A 13116-nucleotide genomic window follows, 5' to 3' on the forward strand; every position below is an offset into this window, starting at 1 on the left:
GGAACGAAGTCAGGGCTCCTGGGAACTGGTGCTTAGCTTAGATACATCTAGTTTGGTCTAACAACAATTCATGGCTTCCCCAGGTATCTGTACCCATAGGACCCAGTTCCCTGCCCAGTAGGTTACCAGCAGGGAGATTTTATACTTTTCCTTTCCTACTGAGTGAGGTAACATTTTGCAGTCTCCTTTCTTTTTGCTTACCGTCACAAGTAACTTAGTTAACTTTCTGGATTCATACGTTAAATCTCAAATTGTTTTTTAAATGAACAAGATCTGTGACACTTAATTTAAATACAGACAATGAGTTTACTGGCCCACATTACCATTAAAAAGTGTTTTTTATTCCTCTGTCTAGTACTAACATTTTATAAAGTGTGACAACTTGGTGTGTTTTACAAAAGGATGGAAGACTCAAGTCTTCAAAATGATTTTTCCCCAATATTACTAGCCCAAAAAATCTTCACCTTGATTTATTCTAAAACTGCAAATCAACAATGGAAGTACTTTTCCATTGAATGATCCTTGGATATCCCCTATGTTCATGTGATCTTCTTTGTTTTTATAAGTCACATGTAGTTCGTTTGTAGCTTACACAGCAGACTTTCAACACCGATAGACCCATAGACTGCCTATTCCCTTATAACTTGCAGGGTCTCTTATAGGTACTACAAATAATTTTTTTTACATTTACATGTATTTTAGGGAATGACCTCATAAAATTTGAGGTTACCTAAGCTTAAATCACAACCAAATTACATCTACACAGTTCTGAGGAGAGTTGGTCATCCTCTCCTGCACATCTATACTCTCCCACAGAGCCCTGTGGAGAGTTCTGCCAGCCCTGCTCAGCCTTGTCCTCTGTGTTGTGCCCCAGCCGCTAACCATCACAGCACAATGTTCTTCTCTGATCTTAAATCTTGTCATTAACCTCCCCAGCCTTTTATTCTCAAGGTCAGATAACCCCAGCTCCTTTTAACTTTTCTTAATATGGCCTGTCTCCCAACCCTTTAATTATTTTTATTGCTCTCCTCTGGACTGCCTCCAGTTCTCTACCTCAGAATTCAAGATTAAACACGCTACTCTTAAGAAAAGCCTGATCAATTCTGGATGAGGGGAGCTAAACACCAATACCCTGATTGTTGTTGTTTTTATAATTTTTTTATTTTCTTACTGTTCTGTGTCATGGCATATTTTGCTTTTTTATTTTAATTTGATCCATCACTAGTTTTTTTTACCATGATTCTTCCTGTCTGGGCATCTCAGTTTGTATCAACCTGCTTTTTCAATATTTTAAAACTCTCCATTTCATTCCATTCTTTAAAATGCTAGTCATCACCCTTTGATAACTAACCTCACCCAGCCTACCAAGCACAAGGCCCTCCTGAACACCCTGCATGTAGTTAATCATCTAAATCTAACAGTCACCCTCTGAATTCGGCTCTTTTGTCTCTCTATTCTACATATCAAGTTGTTGCTATCAGCAGATTACAAGTGATAGGGGGTTTATCCTCATTAACAAGTTATAGTCATTTTGTTAATACAATGGAGTTCACATTGAATAGATCATATAAACTGATATCCAAAGCTTACCTATGCCAGTTTACAGGTACCTATAGAACACGCTCCTTTTGCCAGAATCCGTTTAGGTGGTAGACACATGTGAAAATGATGGTCCCATTGTGGTGTTACGGCATAATGTCAGGCGAGGCCTCTGACAGTTGAATGAGGGCACAAACCCAGTTAAAAGGGATGAAAACTGCCCTCCTCAGGGTCATCACCCAGGCATCTTCCACTCTCTTGTGGGCGAAAAACCTCCAAAACCTATTTTGCATAGACAGGGGCAGGAGAGACCTAAACCTCAAAAACATTATTTCTTCAGTAAGATTTCCACTTCTGGTCTGGTATTTATATCAGTGGTGAGCACTGTTCTATTGTTATAATTATCCCCCTTGCTTAAAAAAGAAGCCACTGCTTCCAGTTCATCACTATTTTAAATTTGTTCACTGACTTTGAATTATGACTTTTTATACAGGCTAGCACTTATTTAGGTATATTAAAATGATCAGTCTAATTTATCTAATTTGTGGGAGTCTGTTTCCAGTTTTCCAAACTTCTGCTCTCATCCTCATTTTTGGTGGAGTTAGTACATGTTTAAGTGACCTTGGACAAACTATTTAACATCTGTGGACCTTGTTTTCTCATATAAGTGAGGGAATGTTTGCATTAGGTAACACGTAAGGTCTTTTGTACTTAACATTTTGTGACTGTTGAAGTGGGTAAGAAAGTAAATAGATAGATAGCCTTTTGCAAAAGTGATCACAAATGCCAAATGATGTCTGTGGATTCCTTGCCATGGATTATGTATTTCACAATGACAGAGTCACACCATCCTCAAGGTCCTGCCAGTGTTTTTAAAGCCTTGGGTTAGTGTTGCCAGGGTTTCTGGGCAGATTCCACAGAAGAGAAAAACAACTGAAGAAGAGACTGTAGTCCCTGCTCTCTTTCTGACACATGGTTTTAAGGTCTTCCTTTTAGATTGTTTACTCAAAGCCAATAGACAGGGAATATTTTTACTGTTTCATAGTAAATTGGGAAAAGACTTGATCTCCTTGTTATGAAACAACGATTCAGATATAGTCTCATATTATGCAACACTGTCGGACCCACTGCTGCTGCTGTTTATATAAGGAGCCCAGGGAATTGATTAGCAGTTGGGTCTGGGAAGAGAATTAGGTTCTCCCACAGGCTTTGTTAAGAGGGCTTTTCTAAGGCAAATGTAAAAGAATAAAAATAAAGCCTTTATTTTGCCTGCTTTGAAACTGACATTTTCCTGCTTCATTTTTTTTATTTTTTTCTCTCTTAGCCTCTCAATTTTATAACTACTCATACTAGTAAAAAAAAATTTTCATCTATAGCTTTTCTTACCTTAAGCCAGAGGACTCCTTCTGGTTAAATGAGCACAAAGGAAGACAGCTGGCTATTGATCTTTAAATATAACCCAGTTACCCAGTATGGCTGGATTATTCATTCAGCATTTGAAAGAAGTAGGTTACTCTATAGCTGGCTGTCTAAAAGAAAAATGAGGTTAAGGTGAAGTGAGCGTGTTGAGGTTTAGAGGTTCTTATAGTAATGACAGCCTAGCATTAGGCCCCAGGTAAGACTCCAATGTTGTCATATCCCTGACGAAATTCTAGGTTTTTCTTCCAACATTACACTTATACCCCCTCTTAAAGGCATAGTGAGCCTCCTTTATTTGTCTGCCTATGCCAACTTCAGGGAGAGGTGGGGCTAAAGCCAGGAGACCTCAGCACTCTCACGACACTGAGGATCTAAAGTGGGTCAGAGGTACAGAAGAAATAGTACAATATGGAGCACAATGGTAGCACCGTCATCATCACATTCTCTGTTCCTTTTTATTTGCTTCTCTTGGAAGCTTCAGTTCATTTTAAGTAGCCAGTCATGACATCTATGAGCTTAACTAAAAGGGCATTGTCTGCCCATCTACCTCCAGTGGTAGGAGAGTAGAGCTTCAGAGTCAGCTTGGTTTTGGAAAAGCAGAAGTTAAACAGATTGCAAAGAGGAGCAGAATGTGAAATATAGAGCATTTTCTTTTTGTGATTCTGATCCTATGTTTTTCCCCAAAATTCCTCTTAAAATTTCAAGAAATTGTACAATGGCAAGTGAGACAGTGAACTGTAAGGTTTGCATTTGCTGCATTAGAAATTTTACTTTACATCCTACCAGCCTGCCCATGTGGAAAAATAGAGGCCACGGTAAATCTGGCTTTTCTGTTGTCTACTTGTTTTCTTGCTGTACTTGTTCTTTTGCTGTTATTTTAACACTTTGCTAGTCAGTGCACTTTGCTACTCAAGTACTTACTGAAAGTCTGCTAATAGACAAAGCAGTGCCAACCCTGCTCGTAGAGAACTTGCAAACCAGCACAAAGCAAAGGCATATATTGTTTGCTCGTAAAAACTTTCCCACAAAGAAATACAAGTAGAAAATTTGGGTTATTAATCCCAGAGCCTTCCAAATGTTAAGTGAGCACATTACCGTTTGAGTTTATCACATGAAATGCTTTTTTTCCCCATCTATGTAGTGGGACCAATGTCTAACTCTACCTCATCAGGTTACTGTGAGGTTAAATGTGTGTAAAGCTCTCAGCATATTTCCTCCCCCCCCCACACACACACACATAATTGGTATATAATAAATATTAATTAGTTCCCTGACCATCTGACATCGATCTAGCTGTCTCTATATTAAGAAAAATAGAGAAACTGGTTCTAAATCTATTTCCTAAACTCTAATATACCTTAATTTAATAACTTTTCTTATCATTGGGTAATGTCCCTTTAATATTGAATCCTTTGTTGTACAAATTTTGATCTGATATTTGCAGTTGGCTATATTCGATTAGAAATAATAGGAGCCAGTAAAATCACTTATCCTTTCTCCTTTTCTTTAAGCACTACGGTTTTAAGTAAATAACCCTGATCAGGCCTCAGGAACCCCCAGAATGGAATTACCAGTTACTAAAGCTCCTGCTCCTTTAAACTGTTTCCCCTCCTCCCATTCAGCAGATCGTAACACTGAAAGACTGTCTTTACTTAGCCTTCATTTCCAGTTGCCAGTTTGTCCCTAATACAACTGCCCTTACATTGTGTCATTACCACTTCTTCCCCCCTCATCCCCCAGGGGAAAATACACTGATATGAGTGCTTAGAATGATTTTCTCTCAGAAATCATAAAATGAGGGCTTATGCAGTTTCATTCTATTTTTCTATTTTGATAAGGAGTGGGTTTATCAGGTATCATCAGTTACCAAACATGTACTTGATAGCTTTGAACATCCAAAGAGTATCCAGGTCACTCCAGTGCATGATAGTTTCTAGAAGCAGCCACTTACCAAACACTTCTCAGTGTTAAATTCAAGCAGAAAGTGGGCTAGTTACATGAGTGGCACTGACCTACTCAGGAATGGTGTGAAGGCATCCTTTTTACTGCTATCCATTTCCCTAGCTCATCAGCAGGTGTCAAGAAGAGAGACCTGCTTGTCTGGCCCCTTGGTATTCTTTTTCTGGTTGGTTGGTTGGTTTTGTTTATTTTTCTTTTTGAGTTCTAACATTCTTTATGGCCTGTTGAAAAGAATATGACTAGGTGGGTGCCCTTTTAAACGTTGATCCCCAAATTATACACAACTCCCAAGCTCTTTGTGGTTCCTGAATCTGAAATTAAGAAGGTAATGTCTGCAGTTGGCCAAATGTGTGCTCTTGGTGAGGAATGACAGGCATTCCTCACATTTTATAAGTTTGTTATATTCATATGACATAATGACCTAAAAATATGTAGATTTAGATTCAGTAAATAGAAATCTTTTCCATTTAACATCACATAACTGCAGCCTTAAAATCTCCAACCTCTTGCTCTATTGTATGTCACTATTTTCTATGTGCAGCAAAGTGGCCAAACTATTCTTATAACACATACTTATACCAATAAACAATTCCATCAAAAAAATCCTAATTCACTTTTTAGGCCATTTTATTAAAATGTTTTCTGTTTGCTTCTTTAAAGTAAAAACCAAAATGGAAAGTTGCCTTTTATTCCATCCAGAAATGAAGAGGTACCTAAGTCATAGTCACAGAAACCCAAGATGCTCCTTATACTGCTTGCAAATGTATAACAATGTCTTTTCCATTGGACTTCAGGGAAGAGAGTGCAGATTCGCAAAGCACCTCAAACTGTTTCAGATGCAGTGCCTGAGAGGAAAAGGTCAACCCCCATGAACCCTGCAAATACAATTCGAAAGACACATGGCAGCAGCAGTGTTTCTCAGCGGCCATATAAAGACAGGGTGATTCACTTACTGGCATTGAAGACCTATAAGAAACCTGAACTGCTGGCACGACTGCAGAAAGATGGTGTCAATCAAAAAGACAAAAACTCCCTGGGAGCAATTCTGCATCAGGTGAGAACAGCTGAGCGTCCTTTACCTAGCATGTTTTTTTTTTTTTTTTTTGAAGTAAAGAAGCGTCAGGATCATTTTGATCAACGGTCTAGAAATATAATCCTGAATGGTAGGTCAAACCATCGTTGTCTAAGCATTTAATTAAAAACTAATTGTGGACACTTTTACTAGATATTATATATCAAATATTTCTGGATTATTTAAAAACTTAAGTTTTGAGTCATTCTCATTTGGATTAAACAAATTATGGCCTGAAATTCCATTTGAAAAGGAAGCAAATTATTGTTTGCGTCTAGTCTTGAATCTCCTAAACTCTTCCTGTACTTAGTAGTTTATATAGGTGAACTTGTATAATGAATTTGGTAGGTCTTTGGTTGGTTTGTAAACTAGAGTATTTTTATCTATTAAATAGTTGAGGATGTGCTTTGCCTGCATATTCTTTGCTGCCTGTATTACTCTTCTTTCTACTACTGGGTATGCTGAGATCAGGCATCTGTCTTCAATAAAAAATATAAATACTTAAAGTGTTAGCACTGATTAGTTACCATATAATCACAAGCTTAAATATAAATATAAAAGTAGGTCATTAATTTTATTAGTGGTTTCTTAAACTGTAACTTCTTTATTTTCCATGCTGACTTGGGGTCATAAATATTGATTAATATTCAAATCCATCAAATAGTTGCCCATCTTTAATTTTTTCTAACAAGATTTCCCAAAATTAGATTGTATCAGTTAAAAAGAAACACTACAAGTGTTCATGTGTTAGTTGAAGAATAACTAAAGTCTAACATTCCATCTATTCTCTCATATTCAAGACTTGATACTGAATGTTATGAAAGAGGAAAACCATAATCTTTACTTCTATGTTAACTGCTCCCCAAGTTATCTTGAGCAATCTCAAAGATTAAATCATTTGTGTATATTTTAAAATTTGAATCTATGTATCACATAGCAGTTTTAAGAATTCAAGAGACAGGGTGAAGGAATGAATGAGAATGAGCATATGTGTCCAGTTTATTTGAGAGAGGGGATATATAGATAATGAAAACCAAAATATTTGGTGACTGAATCTTCAGAAAGGTTGTAATTTACCCCCTAGATTAGAGAGGATGATGGGCAAAATGATGCCAAAGGCACCTCACACAGACTCTACTCTTATTATATGCCTGTAGCCACATGATTATGTATACATGTGCAGACATACATATTTACAGATGTAGGTATGCTTATTTACCTACTGAGAAAGTGTAAAATAAGTGTTATTAGTATTGGTCATTTGGTAGGATATAGAACACAGTCTTATTTTGAATATATTAGAATCTCCTGAGGAGTTTTTTAAAATGCTAATACCTGATCTCCACTCCAGACCAACTGAATGGATATTAAGCTATTGGCAGAGATTGGGAAGTACAGAAAAGGAACACGTATATTGGAGTGGGGCTATCAGGAATTCTGTCTTGCATTATTTGGGAGATATCTGTTATCCATTCAAACAGAGACAGATTCTTAGGAGGTGGTTTCATATAAGGGTTTGGTGTTCAGAAGATATTTGGGGTTGAAGTTAGAAATTAGCAATAGCAATTTATGGGGTAGGTCTTGAAAACCTGAGAGCTGAATGAAATAATCTTAGATAAGAATAATGAAGAAAACTAAGTAGAAGACAGGTCCTGTGAACTCTAGCGTGTGGATGAGTATGCAAAAGGAACTTAAGAAAATCACAATACTGATGGAGGAGAAGAAGAGAACCAGCAAACAGTTCTATTACAGATGCTTGAAGAAGGGCAAGTGATAGTATGTGTGAAGGGATACAAGAAACCCAAGGATTATTGTAGTCATTCTACTTCAGGAAATTTGTTTATTGTTGTTAAATCGTATTGGTTATGGATGTGTAAATTTGTCTTCTGGTGTTTTATTTGTAAATTTTAATCTAAAATAAGCCTACCATTTTCTACTTTATAACATTAATCTTAAATTAGTTTTTGGCTGAGCTGTGAGAAAAGCATCGTCTATCATAATAAATCTTATAGTACTTAAAAAAATAGAAAAAAGAGCTGTTTTGAAAGCCCATTTCACAATGAAATGAGAAATAACTTTCTGCTAACCTTAAATAAGACTCTTTGTTTATCCTGATAAATCCATACATTTATATTGTTAATACAGTCTAGGCCTGGTCACAGGAGAACTTGTAGTTAAGAGTTAACTACACTTGGAAATAAACTGGTTGACTAATGACAGTAATTTGGGGGTTATTTTGGCTTATTCTTCCATTATTGGTTTTTGGAATTTTTTGAGAACTTTGAATTAGTAATTTTCCAGGAGATCTGGCATATATAAGGAGCAACCTTAGCTATCCAAAAAAATGGCAGGCAGGTTATTAAATTGATCCGTTTTCTAGAGATAAGTTCTATTGATTACTAAAGGGAAAGCCTCTAATCCACCATTTTGGTACTGTTTAGTTTCTACTTAAAACAAGTGACCAAGGGTTTTTATTGTGACTCATAAGTTAATAGAGTTAATGACAGAAATAAATAATGCTATTAAATTGCAGCAAGCTGTTTTGTGTTCCTTTGACTAGGAAAACTTTAAAAAATTTTTCCTTTTTCTTAATCTGATCTGAATATTTGATTAGGTAATACGACAAGTGCAGTAAACATTAGAGAAAAAAAATAGTAAATAGTGTATACAGACTTCTAATTCCTCAAATCAAATTGAACCCTTAAACTACAGTTATTGAGATCAGATGTATACAAAACTAGCAACCTTTTGAGACCAGTTGCAGTTAGTATGATTATTTTAAAGTATAAGCTGAGAGGTTGACTGTTTTAGGTTAGGAAATGGCGTAAGACATCAGCAAGTGTTAGAAAGTGGAGAAAGAGGAACCCTGTTACACTGTTGATGGGAATGTAAATTGCTACAAGGGTTATGGAAAGCAATCCAGATTCACCTTAAAAAAACATCTAAAAGTGGAACTATCATATGACCCAGCAATCTCACTCTTGGACATCTGTCCCAATGACATGAAACCATTAACATTAAAGGTCAATGGCAACATTCCTTATATTACCTAGTACCTGGAAAAAGCCTAAACAGCACTCAACAGATGATTGGGTCGAGAAGAGTTCTTATACCATAGAATATAATGTAGGCACAGAAAAGATAAAATGCAGCCATTTTCAATAAAAAAGGGAATTGGAAAGAAGTATTTATAATAAAGCAAGTAATAATGATATAAAACACTGGACATTTGCATAGCAAAGCAATTTGACAACTTGTAAAACACTTTCAAAAACCAGCAAACATCAGTAAATGCCAGGAAGAATCTGATCTTGGGGGGTGGGAGGTGGGCGGTGGTAAAGAGGAGGAATAAGGGGATATAAAGGATGGGGGAAATGAGTGAATGATTATGACTTTCTCTAATAGGCTTTTTATTTTTAAAAAAGTGAAAGGACCTAATGCTCCTTTTTCATATATATATTAGGTAGCCAATCTGAATTCTAAGGACCTCACGTATACATTAAAGGATTATGTTTTTAAAGAACTTCAAAGAGATTGGCCTGGATACAGTGAAACAGATAGACGGTCACTAGAGTCAGTGCTCTCTAGGTAAGGTGTTTTGTTCTCTATTTTTATTTTTTTCTTAAAATATGATACAAATAAGTAATATTTCAGTCATTGTTATTTTAGTGTTGAGATGAAAAAAGGGAAGCCAGGGTAAGCGTTCTATCATGAACATTTTAAAATTCTTTCCTTAACTGAAATTTGTGTCATTTACAGAAAACTAAATCCATCTCAGAATGCTGCCAGCACCAGCCATTCTGAATCTCCTGTCTGTTCTAGTAGAGACACTGCATCTTCTCCGCAGGTATTTCTTATGATCACATAATCATCTCAACTTAGAGGCCGTCTTATTCAGGTGCTCTGATTTCCAAGTGAGAGAAAGGAAGCCCAAAGAAGCTAGCTGCACAGCCAGCCTTCCCAGAGTCACAGTTTTCATTGCAGAGCTTGGTAGAATTCAGGTCTTGGGTCTCAGCTGAGAATTCTTTTCTGCTACATTTGTTGCTTGTCAAAATTGTCCATCTTGCTTCTCCATATTTAAATTTTACATTTTGTTCTAAAATTATCCACTTAACAAGACCTATATCCAGAATCTGGTTAGATACATAACTGAAGGTATTTTATTAGAAACATGTTCCAGAAAAATTTTCTTAGAGAAAATATTTTGCAATAAGCAAATAAATATTTCTGCCATTTTCATACATTTTTTAGAAAGCACTTTTCTACTAGATCCCAGTCAGAATATTTCAGTCAGACCTCAAGAGATTCAACCTTCCTGCAAAAAATGTGGAGAGGTAGATTATGAATAATATTATAATTCAACCCACTTCATTCTCAGAAAACAAGGCCAGTTCTCTAGATCTTTTGGAATAGCAGTAGAACAGCCCTCTGCACTACAATGTTACTGACAACGTACTCTTCTCTCTGGACCCTCCTTCCAAAGACTGGGGGCGTGGGACAGATAGAGGGAGCACAGTACACAAGCAAAAGACTCTTCAGGTGGCAGCCTGTTGTGAGAAGCAAAAAAAAAAGCAGTGCTGCCTTGCACGTATATTGCCTATGGAAACCTCACTAGTAATGCCAACTGCTTTGAAGCTACCAATGCTCTGAAATGATTATGTACTGGTTGCCAAATCAGTGGTACTGAGCTGAAGACAGAATAAATTAATAGGATGATTAACTGACTTTCTTTTATGCTAAAGTACAAGGCACAGCATAAATTGGCTATATGTTTTATGCTTTTCCGCTGTCTGAATTCCCCTCTTAATGTTAACTACTATTATTGCTGACATAAGCAAATATTAGCATGGTTTTTAAATGTGTGAATTTTTAATTCTACAGTAGGTATATGGACCATGTCTTAAGACATCTTCAGTATTGCAAACAGATATATTTAAGTAGAGGGGGAATGGAATAGCATTTCTACAATAATAGAGCAACAAAGAGAAATTACTCTGAAGATACGGGATTATTCCCGTCTTAATCTAGGTAACATAACAAATGGTATAATAAATCAACAGGAGCCCACTGGTACAACGGAAGATTTGTGGATTGTTTTTTTTTACTTAAACTTGGAGAAAGGTTAATACACCCCAGTGGTAAATTTCTTAATAAAGTTGCTCAGTCCATATGGTAATCAACCATGCATGTCTTGAATTTTAGTACAAGCTGATGTTTTTATTTTTCCCCCCAGAAACGGCTCTTAGATTCAGATTTCATTGATCCTCTGATGAATAAAAAAGCTCGAATATCTCATCTGACAAATAGAGTGCCGCCAACATTAAACGGTCATTTGAATACCACCAGTGAAAAATCGGCTGCAGGCCTCCCGCCACCCCCTGCAACCGCTGCTATCCCCACCCCTCCACCGCTGCCTTCAACCCACCTGCCTGTCTCCAATCCTCCTCAGACTGTACATTCTAACTCCAATTCCCCTAGCACTCCAGAAGGCCGGGGGACTCAAGACCTACCTGTTGACAGTTTCAGTCAAAACGGTAGTATCTATGAGGACCAGCAAGACAAATATACCTCTAGGACTTCTCTGGAAACCTTACCCCCTGGTTCAGTGCTACTGAAATGTCCAAAGCCTATGGAAGAAAACCAGTCAATGTCTCACAAAAAGTCCAAAAAGAAGTCTAAAAAACACAAGGAAAAGGACCAAATTAAAAAACATGATGTTGAGACAATGGAGGAAAAGGAAGAGGACGTTGAAAGAGAAGAGGAAATTGCCAAGTTGAACAACTCGAGTCCTGATTCCAATGAAGGTATTTTCACATTTATCAAAACCCAGCTACACTTCTTAAATAATAGGAAGAATGGACTATTATGGGTGTAAGACAATACTGATTAGTAATGCCTACCAAATGATCTTCTACTTAGGTATTAACATCAGTGTTGTGCTTTTGAGCAGATTTTTTTATTGCATTTTATAGCAGTTACTTCAGTCTCTTTATAGCCATTAAATACGGTTTCTTTATTTGTTAATAAGATGGTGACATTTGAAAATGATCCTGTCATCCTTTCAGAAACCCCCTCAGAAAGGTGGACTTGCTGCATTTTCCTGTAATTCTCATGGTATTGTGCAATCTTAGCATAACCATTCTTGAACTAATTTAACCAGACACACAAAGAGCAATAAAAATATTCATTTCCTTCTTAGCCAGAGAAACAGTCACCCCTGCTTTAATTAATATTAGCACAGGGGAAATGTCAAGTTCTTTATAAAACAGGCAGAGTAAAATTAAATTTGCAGATCTATAACATCATCTTGTCTTTTCCAAAACTGTTGACTGTCAGCTTGATAGATCTTAAGTGTTTGTTTTTTGTTGTTGTTTTCAGTTTTGAGAACCCCACTTTTATAAGCTAACATTAATTGGTGTTCGTAAAATTAATCATTTCAAGATTTTTGGAAGCTTTAAAAGCCAAATATCTAGAGACTCGGTGAAGCTTAAAATGATGTTTTACTTTTAAAGAAAAACCATTTAGTACAAAGATTGCTTACCTGAAGTGTAGTGATCTTCAAAAACCTAATGACAAAATTATATTTTCTTTATTTAAAAGAAAAATCCTCTAGAACCTGTTTTATGGGCCAGCACAGATAATTCGTCATTTAGTGTTGCTGCCAACTCAAATTCCAGCACAACTAAAGCAAAATCCCCTGGGAAAATAATAAGTTTAGAAATGTTACTGTAATGAACAGAGTGAGTGAGAGTCTTGTCTTTCTGTATTTTGCCCTGTGAACCTATGAGAACAGTTTAGTTGGTAAGCCAAAATACGTTTATTTGGGAATAGCAGAGAACTATAATTTGGTGTGCACAGATTTAGATAGAAACCTAAAACGTCCCAGAGGAATAAAAGTCAGGACTTTTTTTTTTTTTAAGAGACGGCAAGGATGTTGTAAGGAGGATGTAGTAATGGTCAGATGAAGGAGTCACAAAGTAAAAGCGGCCAGGTGAAAGAGTCACAGAGTAAAAGTAGATAGAGTTTCACTTTTATCTGTCCTTTCAAACAGAATTTTCTTTTTCTTGCTGGTGTGGAATGTTTTAGCGGTTGAGTCCAGTCCATGCAGGAATCCTCTGATAGGACTG

General features: G+C 36.6%; 1 protein-coding gene across 1 annotated transcript in view; it reads left to right on the plus strand.

Annotated features, from left to right (window-relative positions):
* The window catches only part of ELL2 (elongation factor, RNA polymerase II, 2), a 64330-nt gene that overhangs the window by 42066 nt on the left and 9148 nt on the right, over positions 1–13116 (plus strand). The window contains exons 5-8 of the mRNA XM_004678123.2: positions 5712–5971; positions 9453–9577; positions 9749–9836; positions 11223–11793. Of these exons, the coding sequence (XP_004678180.1) occupies positions 5712–5971; positions 9453–9577; positions 9749–9836; positions 11223–11793 (1044 nt within the window). The remainder of the gene's footprint in view (positions 1–5711; positions 5972–9452; positions 9578–9748; positions 9837–11222; positions 11794–13116) is intronic.

This window comes from Condylura cristata, unplaced genomic scaffold, assembly GCF_000260355.1.
Source record: "Condylura cristata isolate star-nosed mole 26May11 unplaced genomic scaffold, ConCri1.0 scaffold00007, whole genome shotgun sequence".
In the NCBI taxonomy this organism is placed as follows: domain Eukaryota; kingdom Metazoa; phylum Chordata; class Mammalia; order Eulipotyphla; family Talpidae; genus Condylura; species Condylura cristata.